The sequence below is a fragment of the Eptesicus fuscus genome, chromosome 10, assembly GCF_027574615.1.
Source record: "Eptesicus fuscus isolate TK198812 chromosome 10, DD_ASM_mEF_20220401, whole genome shotgun sequence".
In the NCBI taxonomy this organism is placed as follows: domain Eukaryota; kingdom Metazoa; phylum Chordata; class Mammalia; order Chiroptera; family Vespertilionidae; genus Eptesicus; species Eptesicus fuscus.
The window spans coordinates 32,157,954-32,180,304 of NC_072482.1; the positions used below are offsets into that span (position 1 = coordinate 32,157,954).

The 22,351-nt window shown below is 39.5% G+C and overlaps 1 protein-coding gene across 1 annotated transcript in view; it reads right to left on the reverse strand.

Annotated features, from left to right (window-relative positions):
• The window catches only part of COL9A1 (collagen type IX alpha 1 chain), an 86,555-nt gene that overhangs the window by 9,077 nt on the left and 55,127 nt on the right, over positions 1–22,351 (reverse strand). The window contains exons 29-37 of the mRNA XM_054722235.1: positions 17,775–17,828; positions 17,085–17,156; positions 16,504–16,539; positions 15,343–15,387; positions 12,993–13,025; positions 9,820–9,966; positions 9,544–9,598; positions 7,605–7,793; positions 829–906 (exon numbers count right to left, since the gene is read on the reverse strand). Coding sequence (XP_054578210.1) covers positions 829–906; positions 7,605–7,793; positions 9,544–9,598; positions 9,820–9,966; positions 12,993–13,025; positions 15,343–15,387; positions 16,504–16,539; positions 17,085–17,156; positions 17,775–17,828 — 709 coding nt within the window. The remainder of the gene's footprint in view (positions 1–828; positions 907–7,604; positions 7,794–9,543; positions 9,599–9,819; positions 9,967–12,992; positions 13,026–15,342; positions 15,388–16,503; positions 16,540–17,084; positions 17,157–17,774; positions 17,829–22,351) is intronic.

Consider the following 22,351-nt stretch of genomic DNA (forward strand, 5'->3'; position numbering starts at 1 on the left):
CCTCTGACCTCACCTCTCCTCGGCGCCAGGGTTTGCGAGCCTTACTGAGCAGCGATAAGAGAGTGTGTTGTAAAACAGCACCTCATTCTTGCTCTTAAACTGGCTGGCTTTTCGATCCTGCTATGCGGCTTCTGTGGCTGGGCCTATAAGTCATTTCCCAGCAGACGACTGTGCTTCAGCCTGAACGCTGGGGGACAGAGTCACCAGTGTGTAAGGAGAGAACAGACACCCAGTGAGAGAGTCCCGGCTCTCACACACAGGCTGCTCTGTGGCCTCGGTTGACACAGCAGTGATATGTGGCCTGTGTGTGGCTCTTTGTGGCTATGAGTAGGAATATTCAGGTTTACATATTTATTTATTTGGGGGACATGTGTTTCTAGAAGTTCAGGATGTTTGAAACAGGAGCTTTTAAAATAAATTTTTAGTTACTCTCTGTGCAATAGTTTGAAGACTTGGATGAATTTTCCTGTTGCTCTGACTTTTTAGTTAAAATTAAAAAAAAAAATCAGAAAACTATCAACTGGGATTGAAATGGAGAGGACCCCATTCCTTCAGCATTTCATACTAAGTGCGTATGGCTGGACCAACAATTTTTAAAATATCCATTAAAAAATTAATATTTCAAGTCCTGTCATATATTTTCTCACAAAGAGTACAAATGTGATTTAGAGATCATTTAACTCTTCATTAAAGTTGGTCTGGAAAAATTGATGCCAGCCATTCTCAAGTATCACATGATATGCTTAAGTAATTAAAGAACAATTCTTTAAAATATTATCCCATTTGCTACCAACTTCTCAACCTCCTCCTGCCATACATCACACTTACCTGGTAGACCTGTGGCTCCGGGCAAACCCTTGGCACCTCTTCCTGGAGGGCCACGTTCTCCCTTTTCTCCCAAGTCACCTGCAGAGTGTTAGAGAAATGTTATATTTCTATACATCTATAAAAATAAAGTTCTGTAACTTGAAACTTTAATCAAAGCCCAAATTCTAAAACCAAAAGGTCATAAAATTGCCACAACTAGATTGTAGCAAGGCAAAAATCAAGTTAATTATCATAATGGATCTAAGGGGGGAAATCAAATAACCATAGTCATAGATGCTGAAACGACATTTGAAAAAATTGAACACACATTCCTGATGCAACAGTCAATAAAATAATAATCAATGGCTACCTCCTTAACATGAAAAAAACTACTCTCTTCTCTCAGCCCAAAAGCTAGCATGATGCTTAATGGGAAACACGATAAGCAGCCCCACTACAGTCAGAACATTATCAAGGTTCCCCCTTTATCACTATTATCATTTGGTTTGAGAAGTTAAGACCCTCTGTTTTCAGGTGCTATGTGTATATATATTAAACCCTAGAAAATCAACTCCAAATGTACTACAGACAATAAGATAATTCAGTAAAACGGCAAGATACAAAGTTAATATATGGAAATCAATAATTTTCATATATAAAAAAGTCAGTAATTGGTAGTGAAAAATGATACCTTCTGTAATAGCAATTAAAATAGTAAATACTAGGAATACGTTTAATCAGAAATATGCAAATACAACATGAAAATACTTGATATTTCTAAAGGATATGAAAAGACTGAGGAAATGTTCTCATTTGGAATGACATCATCATAAAAGTCAGTGAAACAGAATAGAAAATCTAAAAATAGGCCCAAATACACATAGGAATTTGGTTGTTTTAAAGGTGTCATCTCAAAGTGGGAAAAAGTTGAATAATTCCATAAATAGTGTTGCAAAAGTGAGTAGCCTACTTGAAATAAAACATGTTGGATCTATTTCTCACACCATAAGCCAGAATAAATGGCAAATGTATCAAATATTTTAAATGCAATTTAGGAACCAGAAGAAAACAAGGGAGAATTATTTTGCCACCTCAGATTCGAGTTGGCCTTTCTAGTATGATATGAAGAGTTCTAACTCTAATATGAGGAGTTCCTAAAATCAATACAAAAAGGCAAACAACACAATAAATAATAAGCAAAATACATGAGCAAAAAAAGTCTATAAAATGAAATAAAAGGCTCTTACCTATATAAAAACATTCCCTGACTTCACTCTCATAACAGAATTAATGTAAACTTAGGATGCTATTTTAACCTACATGATCAGCAAAAATTCCAACGTTTAATTAAATATGTGCTAGCTGTTAAAAAATACACTGTTACACATTGCTGATAAGAGTGTAAATTGGTACAGTCTCTTGGAGGGTAACTTAACAATATCTATCAAAATTATAACTAGAACTACCATTTTACCCAGCGTCCACTCCTAGGAATTTATCCTAGAGATATAGAGCTTATGTTGATATTTGTACAAAAATGAAACATATGCAGCGGTGCTCACTGCAGCCTTACTGTAACAGCAGAAGATTGAAAACACTCTAAATGTCCATTGAAGAGTTATATACATTATGGTACTTCCACAGAATGGAATACTATGCAGCTATGAAGAAGAATCAGGAAGCTCTTTGAAATGATCTTCAAGATATTGTTAAATGAGAAACACACAGTCCAGATTACTTACTACAAGACAATATAACTTGTTTTTTAAGGAATCTAGGACAAATATACTATATTCATATATCCTTGCATATCATAGTTAGTAAGGATGTAGAAGAAATTAACAGTAGTGATGACCTCAGAGGAAGAATAAAGAAACCTCAGCAAATGGGAGACAGGAGTGACAGAAAAACTCTTTGCTAAATATTTTCTATATATTTTAAAATTCTTAAATAATGCAAGTTAGTATTACCAAAAATAAATTAATGAATTTCCAAATTTTAAAGTGTGCTATCAAAAGTGCCTACAATTTACTATGGACTCACTATTTACAGAGAATATGGTTCGGATTGGAACCAACTGTGTGTATTTGTATGACAGTTGATTAAATTTAGGGAATCGGCAGTCACAGAAGCAAAGCTGCATTAATTACCCCGCTGCCTGCAGAGACCAAACCCAGAAACTCTGCCTCATTAACAAACTGGTCCTGAATGACTTCTAGTGCTCCCAGTACAGGCAGGCATTATCCTACTCTCTCATTAGTATAGTATTGTATTATTTTCGACACTTTCAGAAAATGCAATGGTCTTTTGTAACGAATTCTATACAAAATCATTTTTCCCAAACATCTGTATCAGCCCAACCTCATTCAATACTGAGTCTTTCCAATAATTTAAAAACAAAGGCATGCACACAACAAAAATAGGAAGCATATCTGTACAACCATCGATACATTAGTCAAATATCAACCATCTCTCCTTATGAAGGAATGTTTAGTTATCATCCTTTGATTTTAACTGTGAATGTCCTCATGTGGATATTTTTATGGTGAAACAACTACATTTTCAAAGCAATTTAAATTTATGTAACTACTGTGTAAGGAACAGAGCTCAGGACGGACTCATATTCACATAAGCTACTTTTTCACACTCATCATTAATCTAGTCTTCTTATATTAGGAAGATATGACAATTGGCATTTTTAAAACTAACAGCTGAAGCACTCTAGTTAACTTAGCAATTTAAATGTCAAATCACTGCAATTCTGGAGACTGGCAATGAGAAGAGAATCTTTAAATGTGCCATGTTTTTTCATACAGGAGATGAAATTATAAATTAAAATGCAACTTTCACACAGATAGTGAAAGTTAAACACATTCGGCATGAAGCCATGGCAACTTGAAATCGTTGCTTGCAAGGAGGAAGACTGCCGTCATAGTTGTGATGCTGTATTCTGGTTAACGGTCATAAGAAAACAAATTTCAGGGCTCCAAGACAGCCGTGCTGCAGACCGCTGTTCCACAGCCTGGTTCTGTTTGTCACCAGGGTTCATCTACTTCCTCAAGCCCTGGGCCCGCCTGCTTCTGAGATGTTCAAAAAGCGGCTCAAAGAAGTAAATGTCCACCTTTGTTAGCCGATTGTGTCATAAAATACGTATAAAAAGCTTATCAAATCAGCTTTACCTAAGGTATGAAGCAAAGCACACGGTTTGAAGAGAAAAACAGCTTATTATGAACAGAGTGGCTAAAACTAAATTTTCATCGCTCCATTGTTGCTCTTTATTTAATTTGTTTGAAAGTTATAATTGAAGGCCCATCATCATGTGAGCATCTTGATAGTTTAAGAAGTATTAGTCACAGTATGACTGTACTTTCTCAAACCTTCACTCACATACTGACATGCCTGTCTGACTCACACTGAAATATCTGAAAAAATATGCAGCTTTACTCATAAGGACTTCAAACGAATCCACACTGTGAACATTCAAAAATGGTATTTATGACACGAAAGACTGATTTAATACTAAGCAAAGTGAACATAGGCTTCTCTGCTTGAGTACACACATAAAATGTACACCGTGCATGGGCCGAGACATGTTGTATGAGAAACAAAAACATATAACATATGTATAAATGACTTAAGCTCTTGAGTATGACTTGAGGCCTATTTCTACTGGCTCCTATTGAAAATGTGCTACTGTGTTTTTCAGAGTAATTTTTAGGAGGAAAATAGTGATTTACTTAAGACATAGCCTGAACTATTAAGAGCTTTAGTAAAACTTATTTCTTTGTTACTTACATGACAATTTCTCTAGAAAAACCATCTCAAAGTGACAACATGGCAGAGCAGGGCTCCATACCTTTATGAGGGATGGGGAAGAGGCAACAGCTGACATGGAAATGCATCTCTCTTCTCTAATGGGCTGAACATTTATGTCTCAAATGGGGAGGTGCTTATTCTCATGGAAAAGGTGATCTGTAGCCTTTGGATGGTGAAACACTATGTTTTCTATTACATGCCATTGTTAATGAATGTGGGGGACAAGAGAGCTCAAGTCCAGTGACCTAGAATCACACATTCCCAAGTGTGTGACAGCATTGATTGATAAAGAAAACCTGATTACTTTTTTCTGCATACACCCCAAGTTTTAAGAAATGAAACGTGAAAAGGTGCTGCTTTAAAGGGATCCAGTGACAAGAAAGAGATGGAGGGCGCTGGGGAGAGAAAGTCCTTTAGAAAAAAAGAAAAGGACTACATCACTCCTAGACTATAGACTACATCATAAATACTGAAGGAAAATTAGGGGAAATCCCTTATATGATCAAGCTATGCTTGATGAATAGGCTTTGTGGTGGAGACATTTCCCAGGTTCCAAGGATAGAAATGTACCTTTCTCCCCGTCAAAATTAGGTTTATCTGCTAGGGCCAACCCAGCCCAGCCCAGCCCAGCCACAAGTCAGTGCTATTAAGAGCTTTCCAGCCTGGCCAATGTGGCTCAGTGGTTGAGAGTCGACCTATGAACCAGGAGGTCACGGTTCATTGGATTCCTGGTCAGGGCAATGCCTACGTTGTGGGCTCGGTCCCCAGTGTGGGGCATTCAGGAGGCAGCCGATCAATGATTCTCTCTCATCATCGATGTTTCTCTCTCTCTCTCCCTCTTCCTTCCTCTCTGAAATCTATAAAAATAGTTTTTTTAAAAGAGCTTTCCGGACAGTTTCCAAATATTTCATCTTTGTTTCCAGTGGTCCTCAGCCCCGGTTGCACATTGAAATCACCTGGGGGTGTATTTTTAAATTCCAAAGCCCAGACCAATTAAATCAGCATCTCTGGGAATGGGACCCAGACGTGAGTCATTCCTAAAGCTCCTCAGGTGGTCCCAGCTCGAAGCCCCGCCTGCCTCCGCAGCTCTAGGCGGCCTCTCCTAACGGAGCAAGTCAACAGCTTCCGATTTTAAAGGAATCAGATGGGACTTGAGGAGCATTCTGACACTAACTCAAAGTTAGGCTCTATCCAAATATGGAGACTTCCTTTTAGCCAATGACAAAGGGCTGTGGTTTCTACAGGCCCTACACCTGTCCCTTTTCAGTAGGACTTAGCTGCATGGGAATCTGGCCTCTTGTTAGAGCGCAGACTGCTGGGCCCCACCTCCGGGTTCTGATCGGTGGGTCCGGTGGGCTGGAGAGCCTGCATTCTTAACAAGGTCCCTGGTGCTGCGAAGCTCCTGGGGCCACTCTTTCACAACCACAGCTCCGAAGTGAACTCCCGAGAGCTAAGAAGACATCCTAGGCGCCCGACACAACGGAGCCAACTACGTCAGCAATCGCCCAAGGTAATGGAGTTTCTTAAAATGGTTCACAGAATGAATGGGAACTAACTGTAAAGCACCTACAGCATGAGTTTCTAAACTAACAGCTGAAAGCAGAACAGCGATGAATGCCTATGCGATTTTCTCAGATAAATTTTTTCTCTGGTTCTCTTTAAGATAAACTCTGAGCTCTCTCCATATCTGGTTTTGTCTAGCCTCTGAAAACTCTGAAATGGTGCCAGGCTTACAAGAGGCCCCAGTTAGGGCTCATTTATTAACATGAACACGCCAAAAACAATTGTAATTAAGGAATTTATTCCAGCTGAGGGTATAGTTAGCCAAATGCATCAGCAATTCATTTATAGATCCAAAAAGGCAGCTTGCTTGCCCTCTGACCATTCACACCATAATATTTAATCCTAATTGGAGCACCACCATTTTAAAAATAAGTCTTTCTCTCGTTTATTTTATGCCACACCTTTCTGAAGTTTCCCAGGGAGCTGTCAGTCACTCATCATGATACAGAAACTCCTCATTGTATCTAGTCCTCTACACACCCCAGGGCTCACACACCCCAAGATCACACACTCACCTTATAACCAGTCCTTCTGCAAGTCCCATTTAATACCTAGCACACAACCCTATTTTTCTGAAAAAATACTGGATACCAGAGCTTAACGTGCTTTAAGTAGAAGGGGAAGAAACAGACTCTCGCATGCTCCCTCACATGTTAAAGAAGGAATAAAGTTTGAGTGTACTTCAGAACTAAAAAAAAAAATCCATCAAAACCAAACATCCAGTGTCACATTTTAGAAGAAGGGAGAGGCAGCTTCAACTCATAATGTAATTAATGTTTCTTACATCCTGCTAACAAATTTGTTCGTTTAAGTAACCGATACAAACATCCTAAGGCTGGTTGTCATCTTAGAAGACCTCTACACTAATTTTAGAGTCTGAAAAAAAACAATAAACAGCTGAATGATCCTGTACTAGGTCCTGTCGTTTATTTTGAATGATGGGGTTGAGGCAGCGTATAATTGGAAAAGGTCAATGCTGGGAGTCAAGGGACCTTAATGCTGGTGTTTACTCTACTGTTGTCATAGAGCCGTGGTCGGCAAACTGCGGCTCGCGAGCCACATGCGGCTCTTTGGCCTCTTGAGTGTGGCTCTTCCACAAAATACCACGGCCTGGGCGAGTCTATTTTGAAGAAGTGGCGTTAGAAGAAGTTTAAGTTTAAAAAATGTGGCTCTCAAAAGAAATTTCAATTGTTGTACTGATGATATTTGGTTCTGTTGACTAATGAGTTTGCTGACCACTGTCATAGAGCAAGGTCAAGGGAATACCATCTAACAGTTTTCTAATCCTTACCAGCAGCATTGCAAAAGAGAAGAACACATCTTAGCTCACAGAATACCTGGAGCTTGGTAGGACATGTGAATACACCTGAAAAAGGACTAATTGGAGTCCTTGGTTCCACCGGGGCAAAAAGGCTTACCTTTGGGCCCCCTCAAACCAAGAGCACCAGGGGGCCCTTTCATGCCTGGGAGGCCACGGAGTCCCATCTGGCCCGGAAAGCCATTCTCTCCAGGGGGCCCTGGGGGACCCGGGAGTCCAGGCCTCCCAGGAAGGCCGGAAGCTCCCGAGTCTGGACGCTTGAGACTAGCAGCCATCTCAGCAAGATGCTCTAAAAGATAATAAACAAAACAGCCCAGAAAAGTCAGAGACATGAAAGGGATACAAATGAAAAGAGGGGTATTTCAAGTGCCTTTTTAAAAAAAAAAAAAATGTGTCACCAGAACTTCAAAATTGGTGGTGAGAAGTGAATCAAGTTGGATCATTTTCCCAGGGGCTCCCTGCCAGGAAGCTTCATGGGGCTGTTCTATTCAGCTCTGCCTGGATATATTTGGTCCTGCTGGTGTGAGACCAGGGACAAAAGGATGAGGATTTTTTAAAAAAACAACACTAAACTAAACTGCAGGGCTTTGGGGTGAGTGGTGTTCTAAAAGAATGAGGGTGTCACCTGCATCCTGACTTGTTATCGGAAAGCCCAGGATGGGGAGAAAATGAGTCTCTTCGCAGAGGTAGAATGATGTCCAGAGCTTATTAAAAGCCAAGGACATTGTCCAGAAGCAGTATTGAGACACCATTTGAGACCTAGCCTCACAGGTTTAGCTTGAAGATAACTAAGTAACTTGAAATATTTTGCGAATTCATGACTTCTTATGAATCCTTCTTCTCAAAAGTTTTTTTCATGCTTGGAGTAGATAATAAACATTAAAAATAGCCTGCTTCCTGGGAATGGTCGCAGTCTGTCTTAAACATTAATAACTTTGTGGGCTTTTTCAGGAACCATTAAATAGATTAAGAATCATCCACTAAAACCATAGAGAACAAGGCAATGTTCCCATTATAATACCCTAAGGAACAAATTCTGATGTAATATATTTTCACGCTTTAGGGTGTAAAGGAGAATAGGAATTGGAAACACATTTCTAACCAATATTTTAAAACTGTCTCAATGTGAGTATGCTAAGTGTGCCTTGCATAAGTAAGAGCTAGTATAAAGTCACAATTTTCTGGATATGTGATGTTTAAAATGGAAGTATCCTTTCAAGATACAATGTCTGCAGCAAAGAGATTATACCGGTTTTCAAATACAGAGGTGACCATTTCATTCTGGAAAACTCTACAAGTATACGAGACAAATTAGACAATCTCATGAGCATACAGAGAAGCGTATTCCTTTCTGCCAGGAGTGGTTCCAACCAGAATAAGACAATTACTTGTTAGAAAGCCCCAGGGTTACCAGGTCTCCTGCTACAGGAGGGTTACCAGGCCTCCTGCTACAGGAGGATTTGCACACCTCCATTTTCAGTGTGATTTCAGAACTAGGCCAGTTCTGAAACAGCTGTGGCAAACAGCAATCGCCATAGCTACAGATTAGTTTAGATAAAGGTTAACAAATGTGAACAAATGTTGCCATTTTGGTAAAATACTAGTTCTTGATTTTCAATAAAGGTGGTACATGAGTAGCCATACTGTCCTTACGCTTCTTACGGCATGGAGTCTGTCAGTTACTTCTCATGCAATCTACAGAGAGAGCCTCGGTCAGTGCTGGGTACTCACAGAGTGGTAAGGTGTTGAAGAAGGGAAAGATACCTGAGAATTGTAGTTTCAACAGGGAAAAGTGTGTGTGTGTGTGTGTGTGTGTGTGTGTGTGTGTGTGTGTGCGCACGCGTGCGCTTTCTTGTAAATTAATACCTTTGGCCAAAAAAAATCTCAGGCTAATCCAGAAAGGCAATATTTTTCTTTTTCTTTGAAGCTATAAGCTATTGTGATGATGACCAATTGGATAAAACAGAACTGACATGAGTATTATTTAAAAACTCCCTCCTTTAAAGCATACAAAAAATCAAGCATTGTGATTTATTTACCTTGCATGACCCTCATGCAAACCTGCTTAATGTGCTGATCCGTCGGTGCTCTCCCCTGGGGCAGGAAGAAAAAGGCAGTTATCCTCGGAACCATAGACAGGGCTCTGTTACAGGGTAAATGGACAGACGTGGCAGGGAACAGGTGGCTGGATTTACAACAGGACAACTGCCCACACTGCCCAGGAGCGGGTGTCTGGGCTGGCCGGGGGGCCCTGACCCCTTGTGCTGTGGGATGGAGTCTCCACAGAGAAACGGGGGGGGCTGCCTGCCACTCACTGGAGGGCCCTCGATGCCAGGCAGGCCGGTGGCGCCCTGTTCTCCCTGCACGCCTCGGGGTCCCGGCGGTCCTTTCGGTCCTTCCACTCCGGGAAGCCCCCGACCGCCTTCAGGCCCCCTCAAGCCAGGCTCCCCGGGGTTACCCACCTAGAACAAAGTGGCACAGTGTGAAACCAGGACTAAATACAAGTCTGCTTAATATTGACACAATATTAATATTCAAACTTTGAGGTTTACTACATTCTATTCAGTCAAAGGTGAGAATTCCTCAGCGTAGACACACAGGGCCGCACAACTCACCAGTCTCTCAGAATTCCAGTTCAAACACACTTTTAAAGAATCTTTCCTTTTTGTATAGTTATTATTTCAAGTCGGTAATTGAAAGAATGCATTTTTAAAACCACATTCTTCATACTTTAAGCCACTTCCGAAGAGCAAGTTAGCGGTTAATAAGGCTTGTTAACTTTTTCTTTCCACAAAAAGGCCACCAAGTTCTTACATGTTACTTTGTATATCACCAATACAGAAAGCATAAAACAAAGATATCTCTAAGAACATGAGGTATTTAGCTTTTATAAGATTCTTTGGAGAATTTGAAGATGCCAGATATATCCAGTAATTATAAAATACTAACAGGAACTAAATCAATACATGCAAAACACCACATTTACAACATTGCATTTAAAATCAATGCATTTAAAATACTGGAACAAAAAGAGTAAGTCCATAATTTAAGTATTGAAAAGTTAAAAATCTAAATATTAATGAAGTTAGAAATAAACTGTTTCCTTAGCACAAAAGCATACACCCATTAGATTTTTGTTTTCTGGAAGCAGACCACTGAAAGCATATAAAGGAATCCTCGAGTACAATAACTGCTTTAGAAAGAGACTAAATTAATTCACTTTTTGTTAAACTACCTCTGGTAGAATTTGTGGCGCAGTAGTTACAATGTACTGTTGTTTATAGAATAAGAATGAGAAGATAAAAGAACAGGAGGCAGCAAGGGATGCTAGAGTTCAAGATACGAATGTTCATAAAGCAACCTAATCCTGCTTCCTTTTCATACGAAACATTTCTCTAGAAAAAGCTCTTTTGAAACACTCAAATGTCTCAAACTGAAGGGAAGAAGGCAATGAAGCAATGCTTTCACCAGACACATCCAAAGAAATCTCAGCAAGTGTGCTTTTTCCAATCTCTCTTAATGCAAAACAAAAAATATGATATTCATCTAAGTCAACCTGTCAAAATTGCTCCTAGGAAGAAATTACAGCTTAAAAGACTTCCTGAAAGACGTTGTCAACAGGGAGAGGGAAGGATGTGCAATGGAAGGCTGGGGAGTTGTCAGGTGACTAGAGTGCAGAACTGTCACAGCTTCTGAAGCAACCCAGAGGAGAAGCCAAAATGAATGCAGAAATGCATTAAGGAACTGGCAGAAAACAGAGGAGACCGGATCAGTGTAGTTTCTGCCGACAATGCTAAAATATTGCTGGAACAAGAGACAAGAAATTTTTGATGAAGAGATCAAGGCGCCAGGACATGATAAGGATCCTGGATCTTTGGGGGGGAAATCCCTCAGATGAGGAGAGGTATGCTAAAGTAGAAACAGACTTTACCTGCTATCAAGTTCGTCTACGCTGAAATCACTAAGGACAGCAAAAGTCTTCCTGTTAGTGACTATTCCCCCTGATTCTGGGACAGTGCACTTTAATTTCATCAGTATCACCTGAGTCATGTTGGAGGAGACGGGGGTAGGAAGAGAGGTGAGGAAATCAAGAGCTGATTCCTAGTATTATATCCAAATTTAAATGAAGTGATCACTGCATTGTTCATTTTTCTTTTATAGCTTGAACATTAGCAATTACTGCTACACTATGAAAGAGCATCTTTATTACCAAATTCTAAGTTGGTTTATCTTTTACATTTTTCTCAATCCCAAACCATGTCCGTCTAAGATTCTTAGGCAGAAAGATGTTACTTGAAGCTTGAGACTGTTCCATGGCGTTTAGAGGCAGGATGTAAACAGCTAAGTTAATACAACTTAGTAATAATTGCCACCTCGGTGGTGTGTAAAGAGCCCAGGGCTGGGCTTTGTAACCAAGTCTGGGTGAGTCTCCCCAGAGAAAGTAGGGCTGAATGCATAGGAGGAGGCAGCTGTTTTAAGGGAAGAAACAGAAGGCAGCAGGCTAGGTGAACAGCACAAGGCATCAGACAGCATGCCATGTAAGAAGAGCTGCAAACAGATGCACTTCCAGACATGAAGGAGATGAGAGGAGACAGGCAAGGCAGACAACACTTTGTCAAAAGCTGTGGACACCTTGCTAAGAATCCGATTTTACTCCATAAACTGTTATCCCTGAAGGATTTTAAGCAGAGCAGGGGTAGTGTGTTTATCTTTTCTCTCTAGATGTTCATGGCTGCCACAAGGATCATATGTTGGACAGGGATGGAGAGGAGTGGGGGAGATTCCAGAAATAGGAAGGACTTGGAGACTAACTGGTGGTTAGTGACATCTGAGATTGAGATCTGAGCTTCATCTTTTCTCCTTACACTAAACCTTTATTGTCCTAGTGCATTCCTTTCAAATTACAGATCATCCCAGGTCTGCCACTAATTGGTTCTATCATTCTGAATTCATCTAATCTCTAAGGACATCAGTTTAGTTTCTATAAAATGATGAATTAAAGAAGGTAATCATTTTCCAGCTCTATTAATTCTCTATTACATTTTCTTATGCAGTATGTCTCTATCTTACTTCCCCAAATAGAATACCCTGGAGATTAAGAAAATTACTGAAATATTTGCCAACAAATTGTACAACTGCCAACAAAACTCAATTATACTCTCATCACCGTGAAGCACAAGTCAGTTCTTTAAACATGGCCCATTTGGGGAAGAAATTACCATGTAATATATTCATTGAGCCACTTATAATATGAAAAAATAAAAAACATCCTTTAGAATGGTTAGTTCAATAGGCAGATCTATTTGCTCTGTTGTTTTGTTCTTTGAATTAATCCACTCCTTAAAGAATAAATTTAGACATTCATTTCCTTGAAGATAAATCCATTAAGAATTGAATTTACAGAATGATTTCATAAAGCAAAACATTGCATTTTCTTCAGCATTATTGATATTTTTATTTTTAAACCATTACTGTTCATTATACTTACAGTTCCCTTTGGGCCAGGTAATCCTATATCTCCCTAAATCAATAAAACAAAATTATATTAGAACAGTGTATTCACAAAGATATTATGCTGCTGAAATCTATAGAAAACCGTGAACAGAGATGAACCCTGACACCACAGAAAGCCATTAGACTCAAAAGTTGAATTCTACTCCCAGTTTTGCTACCCTGTGTGAGCCAGGTAACCTCCCAAACTTGGCTAACTTATCTGGTTAAGTAACAGGGTTGAATCAGAGCTATCCAAGGCTCCATCCAGATCTAAAATGCTAGGCCGTGAGAATTAAAATGTCAAAAGATATTAAACTAGCATTCTGTTATAAAACCTAATAGGCATTTAAACCTATGACTTTGTTTTTCAAACTCTAACAATATTTTAAAATGTATCCCAAAAGCCTATCAAGCCAAATATGCATATTTTAGGCAAAAAAAAAACAAAACCTTAAAAATCTCCCACCATCAAGTCTAGATATGAATGCAGCTCAAGTTTTAGCACATCAGTTCATCTCCACTACCAAACGGAAGATTTAAAACATCCCCTTAGTCCATAAAATGAACAGTTTTAACAGAAAACTAAAATAGAAACAATTATTTGTGGAATTTGCTTAATAGTTAGGAAGCTTTGCCTAATTCAGATGTTACATTTATACTATAAATCCTGAAAATCTGAATAAAAACATTACCAGAATTTTTTCCTGCACTAAAAGCTCTCCAAAACTAATTTATGAGGAATCCATCACCCCCACCCCCAAGGACCAAACATTAGCTTCCACACTAGGTCATGCTAGACGTCGTCAAAACCGTAAGGATGAACCAAGGGATCTAGCTGTCCTGGCAGTAACAATTACTTGTTCTTATTGTCTTCCTGTGGATTTAGCCGCAGGTAGAGATGGAGGTCTCCTCTTTGGAGGGTTTTAGAGTACAGAGAATGCCCACCTGTGAGCCACAGCTTTCTAACTATACTAAAACTTTAATGTTTTGTTTCCATGAGAGGCAATATTCAGACTTTCCATAGTCACATAAGAATCCCGGCCTGTATGGCTCAGCACTTGAGCGTCAACCTAAGAACCAGGAGGTCACGGTTCGATTCCTGGTCAGCACGTGCCCAGATTATGGGCTTGATCCTGAGTGTGGGGCATGCAGGAGGCAGCCGATCAATGATTCTCTCTCATAATTGAAGCTTCTATCTCTTTCTCCCTCTCTTTTCCTCTCTGAAATCAATAATATATACATATATATGTGCATATATAAAATATATATATATATATATATATATATATATATATATATATATATATATAAATACATACACACACACACACACACACATACACACTAGAGGCCCGGTGCACGAAATTTGTGCATGAGGGGGTCCCCTCAGCCCAGCCTGCACCCTCTCAAATCTGGGACCCCTCAGGGGATGTCCAACTGCCAGTTTAGGCTCGATCCCGGGTATTGGGCCTAAACCAGCAGTCGGACATCCCTCTCACAATCCTGGACCACTGGCTCCTAATCGCTTATCTGCCTGCCTGCCTGGTCACCCCTAACTGCCCCCCCGCCGGCCTGATCGCCCCTCATTGCCTCTGTGTGCCGGCCTAATCGCCCCTAACTGCTCCCCCCGCTGGCCAGGTCGGCCCCAACTGCCCCCTCACTGCCGGCCTCACTGCCCCTTCACCTTACTGCCTCCCCTGCCAGCCTGGTCGCCCCCAACTGCCCTCCTGCTGGTCTGGTTGCCCCCAACTGCCCCCCTGCCAGCCTAGTCACCCCTCACAGCCCCCCCGCTGGCCTGGTCGCCCCACGCAGCCTGCTTGTTCAGTCATTTGGTTGTCCCTCACTAAACCCCCTGCCAGCCTGATTGCCCCACGCAGCGTGCTTGTTCAGTCATTTGGTCGTTCCTCACTAACCCCCCTGCTGGCCTGGTTTTAGGCAGCCATCTTGTGAGGGTGTGATGATCAATTTGCATATTACCTCTTTATTATATAGAATATATATGTGTGTGTGTGTGTGTGTGTGTGTATATATGTATATATGTATATGTCACCCTGAATGTCTAGATATAAACCCACAGGAGAATTCACCATGTCTAAGGGAACAGGAACACTTCGTTCTCCAAAGGGTTAAGGCTCGGTCTATCACCATCTGAATGTTTCCCCTCTGCCTTACTTGATCTTGGCTGTAATCTTGGAGAGTCATTTGTTATGATATATAAGAAACATCTTAACTTTTAAAGAAGACAGAAAAGATAAGACGGGCAGAGAAAAGGAAAAATATATGTTGTAATACAGTTTGAAGTCAGTAAGTCTCCATCATTAACCAGAAAAAAAAAGATGTCTTACAAGTTCACCCCTTTCTCCTGCTTCACCTTCTTCACCAGAGGCACCCTAAAAATTAAGTCACATTTGAAAATTTAAAAGTCACATTTTAAAATTCTTAGCCCCCCGGCTTAGTCAACATTAATGAGCATTCATAAATGGCCACACTGCTTCCAGGATCGTGCAGAAATACAAAATGCTCTCAGTGGCTTTCCAATCTAGCTGTCGGTGGCCAGACCAAATCAGAAAATGGCCTAGCCTGGCCAGAGTGGCTCAGTTGTTTGAGTGTCATCCTATGCACCAAAAGGTTGCTGGTTGGATTCCTAGTCAGGGCACATACCTAGGTTGGGGGTTCAATCCCCTGTTAGGGCATGTACGGAAGTTAACTGATTGATGTTTCTCTCTCACACTGATATGTCTCTTTCCCTATCTATCTATCTATCTCTCCCTTCCTCTCTCTAAGCATGTCCTTGAGTAAAGATTAAAAATTAGTTAATTAGTTAATGAATTAATTTAATTAAATGGCCTAGACAGGTGGGTACTGGAAATATTGAGGGGAGCATTTTGTATGCTGTAAACCTAAAGCTAATACAAAATAATATTGAATGTAAAGTGTAATTGAAAAATAAAATTTAAAAGAATCCATATGTGAGAAGAAAACAAAAAGAAAGTGGCCTAGAGAAAAGCCAGAAGGTGAGGCCAAGTTTCTGCTAAAATTAAGGATTACTGAGTGTATTCAGCACTCTTATAAGTAGGTAATCTTTGACAAAGGGCTCTTCCAGTATGAAAAGATCTCCAGAGAAAGGACTGATTCTAATTCATATGCATAGTTTATTTGCTAATTCCCTGATACAGAGAAACTTAAAACATTATAGCGTGGCTATGGAAGGCTTATCAGAATAAACCGATTTGGTGAAGGAGAGAGGCAGGGCCACTTTTTTCAAAGGAAGGAAAATGTGGAGCTCTGGAAGCAGAGCCATCATTAGCTCCAGCTGATTAAAACAGTGAAGAAGGCTACCGTCCAAACTAAACTCTAGGTTTCACTCACGGTGAAACACATTGAGAAAAACCACTGGCCCTCCAACATTTTAATTACACCCATAAACCAGCTGGTGCCCCCTGCTGGTAGAGCATGGTCATGCACATTAAACCTGCATTTTATACTACCATTCAAATAGGACCTACCTGTTCACCCTTTGGACCAGGTTCACCGACTACACCCTGTAATGCATGAAATATAATACTTTTTCAGTATTTTAATATTTTTATGTATATAATCTGAAATGAATCAACCCCCTTTATTGGGCTGGTGGATAAGCACAAATACAAATATTGTGAAAGAAGAGAACATCTCCCTCTCTCACCACCTAACAAGAGTCAGGTAAGACCTAGAGAAACAGGCAATTGTCCCGTCCCCCACCCCACCCCAGGGCGTTGGGGCAACTTGGGGCATTCTTTGATCCCATTTATGTACAATTTGACTAGTAAGAATGTAAATTCAGATCTAAATAGAGAGCATGATTACAACAGAAATTTTTACTTTCTTCCATTTTCCCCCCGCCTGATAAATTATTATATTAATAGGTTTTTCTGGCTTCCTAATCTCAACTCGCAGTAATTTCAAATACCTTTCTTGATAGCTCTCTGTGATAAGTTAAAAAAAATTTAGAACTTTCTAAAAGCAAAGCCAAAAGCAAGATTGGTTTCTCAGCATAGTAGAAATCCCTTCCAAACAAGGAACCTTTTTGGAGGACTAGAAAGCTTACCCTGTCACCTTTCATTCCAGGAAGTCCGGGGGGGCCAGGCAAGCCAGGGAGGCCAGGGCTACCAGGAGAACCCTGAAAAGCAAACACCGTGTCCCCAGAATCACTGTTGCTGCCACACTGAAAGCACACAGGCCCGGGGTGTGTTGACGCCTGTCTAACTAAAATTAATGAGCTGTGTGGTTGGTTTTACTCTGTTCCTCAAACTTGCCTCTTTCCCACATTCTCAGGAGAAGAGAGACCAGCTCCCCCACCCCCTCTGCCCCACCTCTGAGCTCCTCACTCCCCAGTTTGCACTCCTTCCCAACAGTGGGCTCTTTGAGTCTACCCCTGCCAGGGCACTGCTCCTCTTGCTGTGTAAACAAGCGCAGCTGGAGGAGGAAAAGGCGGCATTCAGCACAGTTCTCTTCCATTCCAAGAACAACCAGAGGCCAAATGTAGCTACTGATGTCTCTCCCGGTTTTAAAATGTATGCTTCAAACCACACTGATTAAAATGCCCTCGGAGGGTATTTCAAATATAGTTTGAAATTTCCCATTTTCTTTTTTCACATCTTCACATAAACAATGAAAATCAAGAAAGGATGATTAAATTGCCCTTTGTAAATCGTTTTTCTCTCCTTGCTTATTTTTTAAAATGCACTGTGTTTTATATGAAGCAGATAAACTGCTGGAGACTGAAAACATGACTTACCAGTTTGCCTGGTAGGCCTGGGGGTCCCACGGGTCCTACTTCTCCTCTGCTGCCCTGGAAAAACACAACGCGATGGTCAGCTGGATCGTTTGCCAACATCCAAATGCTTAATTACCATGCCGATAAAACCATATCCTACCAAGGGTTTTATTTAAATATGTCATTAAAGTATTCACATATTTGACTAAAGGCAGACACATCTTTATATAAAATGCCTCAGCCTCCTCAGTGTTCATCCCTCGGCGAATGTCATCAGTGCTGTTCATTGTGGTTACAGACCATTAGAAATAACTGGTACATCTGTATGAAATGCACTCAGTAATTTTCAGCATCGAAATCACCACCTAACTTACGTTATGGTTCTTTATGTACATGTTTTATCCCCTCATTTAGACTCTGTGTTCTTGAGGTGTAGGTACATTACTTTTGAATGCCACACAATGCCTAAAACTCAGAGTAAACAGTACATTTTAAAGCAATATCTGGCAAATTATCTAGAACCTAAAAAGAGTGAAAAAGAGACAAAGACAGAAAAGTTTGCCTTTAAATTACTATTGCAACTTTGAAAAGACATAGATAGTAGAAATTTATAGTTTCTGAAATTAAAAATGCTTTGCTCTACTCATGTCTTAAATGTGTCTTAAAAGATTAAACACTTTGAAAAGTACAATTTATAATGAAGACACACCAAAAGCAGCATTCTAACTTCATTTTCTGAGCCAATTTAGATTTTTATTTGAAACATTAAGGACTTTGTGGAGACACATGAACTCTTCCATTTCTTTCCCTGAGAACTTCATATAGTTTTATGCAGTCTGACAAAAGCTTGTTTTATTTCTAAGCATGTTCAATTAAGCTGAACACTGAGGTTATTAGATAAATAATCACTGGACAGTGCTTTAAAAATGGAAGTTTGTTTTTCTTTAAAATGACATTACAATTTCATATTAATGTTTAATATTTGTAAATGCTTCTGGTAAGATTATCCCGATCTGACCCATACACTATTCATTCATCTATAAGTTGAACAAGGTGTCAGGATTCATAAACCTACTAAATTTTCAATTTCTCTAAAGGGGTTAAGAAATATTTGCCAAATTACCGGTTTCTAGCTATGAGGTATAATTTTGTGGCAGTAATTTCATATTACTTATAGGTGATTTAAATGAAATGCTCTTAAATACTTTCCAAAATTTTTTCTTTTCTTTAATCCTCACCCAAGAATAAAATCAATCTTTTTATTGATTTTGAGAGGTGGGGGGAGGGAGAGAGAGAGAGAGAGACATCAATTAGTTGCCTCTGTACGTGCCCTACCATGGATCAAACCCACAACCTAGATGTGTGTCCTGGCCAGGAATTGAACCCAGCACCTTTTGGTGTACAGCATGACACTCCAACTGACTTAGCCATCCTGCCAGGACAAATAATTTCCAAAAGTTTTATATAAGCAACCTGACTAGTGTATGAGTTTGGATAACACATTGGTCCTTAACCATGTAAGAAGCTTGGAAGCCAGAGACGGTGCCTATGATATAAGTCTAAATGAAAACCAGTCACTGTGATAGATTCTTCTATTCACCTATAAATAGAAAATTAGATTCCACCCATTAATTTGGCCCAGCACTTCAAAGTTCAAGACAGATTTTCTTCAGTATATCTGCTCTTTTGGCATTTTCAAATAATTTCTGAACTGCATCATGATTGAGATCCTAAATGTCATTGGGCTAACATGACTTTAATTCACAGAATAATTAGTAGTCATTGGTGAAGAAAATAATTAATCATATCAGAAGGGGAGAACTCAGCTCTTGACACAACCTCAAGCATTCACTTCTAAATAAATGAGCCATTATGCCATCTTACCCAAAATAAAGATGATGAATATAGTACCTTTTTTCTCTTCCACAACGAAAGGGCTAAATCAAAATAAAGGATTGTATAACCTTTCATTTATTTTTGGAGAGATTAATTATCTTTCCAGTCAAAGACAAGGATTTTCTCTGCTGGAATCTTATTTTCTCTGTCTTTGGTGAGCTCTAATTATTTAGTTCATAAGTATTTTTCAACCACTGGCAGGCCCTTGGTAATACATATGAGTGGCTCAGAACCCTAGTGCAGACAGCCTGCTCTGCTGAACTTGTGTACACATGACAGCCTGACAGACGTAGGACCGGGGGAAGGATCGGTGAGATTATGGGCATTTACTCCTCTGTTACTGCACAAATAGCACATGGCTCCTCGTTTTCATTTCACTTCCATCCTACAAATCCTTGGCCATTCTAAACGCAGTTATTTCTATGCAAATCATCTAACTGTGGGGGAAAAAAAAAGTAATGATTGTTTTTACAACAATGATCAAACAGCTACAAACAAAGTGTTAGGGCAAGATTTTCTAATGGCCATTCTTAACATTTCTAGGTATTCCAAAAACATGCATGATCCTTCTCCAAGTTCTGGAATTTCACCTGTAACTAAGATGAACATGAATAATCAATATATACACAGTAATCGCTAAAAAGATAGATAAACTAAACATATTCTGCAGAGAGCAATTAACCCTGACCTGGTAACCACAAGCATGCTAAATAAATGCTAAATCTCCTACGTTTCAACAGCTGTGATGATAAACACATTCTCAGATGAGGGTGAGGGAGGCTGGTAGGGAAATGGTTATTCTGCCCAGTGGCTAATATCTACACACCCCATGACAATAAGAGTTATAACTTCTTTTATAAGAGAATTGAAGAAACCAGGAGGGAAAAGGCAAAAGCCTACCAATAAAAATGTAAGCACCATAATAAGAGGCTATAATTTGCTCTTGGATGCTCTGTGCCACCACATACTAGTATATCTCTGACATGTTCAGACACATCAGCCAGTTCATCCCTATTTAAGAAGCCAAGCAAGGCTTTAAAAATAAAGATGCAGACCCTCGATCAGTGATTCCTGATTCTGGCTGTGCATCAGAATCCGGAGGGCTTTTTAGAAATGTATTTCACCGGATATCTTCCACCAGTCCCTCTCCCCATTCCCCCTCATATTTCACCCTTTCTCCCCCAGATTCTGATCCTGTAGGCTTGGGGTAAGACTTAAGAATCTGTTTGGGCTTATGTTGTGTTTGTCTTTAAGAGCTTTACTTAGACTTTTGATAAGTGCTCACTACAAAAGTTCTATAAATACTAAAATTTGCTAAATATGTCTTGTACCACTGGAATCTGGCAAGCTAACTTCCAATAAGAAAGTCTGGCTCCCCGTGCATCAGCTAACACCGGGCACACAGCGCAATCTCTTTGTGCCTGGGTTTCCTCGTCTAGAAAGTGGGGCTTAAAAGCAGTACCTATCTGAGAGGATTGATTAGATGCATGAAGCACTTAGAACAGTGTCTGGCTCATAGGAAGTTTATAGAAGTCTTATTATTTTTATCCATGTTTTCATTCAAAGACTAAAGAAAAACAGTCAAAATTGTTTTTTAATTGAATGATTACATGTTTTTTGCCTTTCAACTCTCTTATGTTTCTTAAAAAGCTCAAGTTGTGCTTGGACAAAATGAGTCTCTGGTCCTCATTTCTTGAGTTTCTGTTAAGATCATTGATTAGCAGGAGGGCACTTTCTTTAGAAGCAAGCACAGAAGATTCTCACTTAACATCATCAATAGGTTCTGCGATTTTAGGTGAAGCGATGTATAATAAAAGGCTAATTGATATGAATGAGAGTTAAGTTCCTATGGCATCTCATCAATGTTATGAGGAAATGACGTTGATTAAACCGATGTTATTTGAAAACTCGCTATAGTGAGAGCTACTCAGAAATACTTATTTCAATAAATACAGAAAAATAATTCTATTTGGAAGTCTCCCTTTTAAAAAAATGAAACTATTAGACTTTTAAAATAATGCAGAAAAATACTTGCATTGTCATAATTATTTTACCCCCCAAAAAAATGGATTTTTATTTCATTGTGCTCTAGACTGTGATGGTGATTGTATTTGCCTGATTACCCAAAATGCTAACTAGCTGAAGGATAAACATTATCCTTAGTACTTTGCCAATTTTAGAAATGGGAAATATAAATCACTATACTAAGTGCCTCTCTTTGGCAAAAAGAATGCTGATTAAGCCAGAAAATCAATTATAATTTCTATCAATTGTTGCTTTTACATACCTATTTACATATTAACTTCAAAATATCACATTAGTCCTACCACAATAATACTTTTTAGGTTTGCCACAAAGATATTTTTAAATCTATTCAATTTCACAAAATTATATCGTTTCTGTTTCTTTCTGGTATAGGTTTAAATATTCCCTCATGCACAGATTAGATAAAAATCTGTCTAAACTATAACTATCACAGTTGTTTCACAAATTATTGACAGGGGTAACATTCTGGGGCCTGAGTGGGATAGGAAGACAGCTTAAATCACTCAAAAACATACCCTATGGGAACCTCTGTGCTTGAGGCTGTTGAAAATAGGGTGGAGGGGAAGGACTTTAAGAAACATGATTCACCTGAGAAAGAAGAACAAAGTAGGAGAGATCTCAATACCAGATATCAAGCTGTATTACAAAGCCACTGT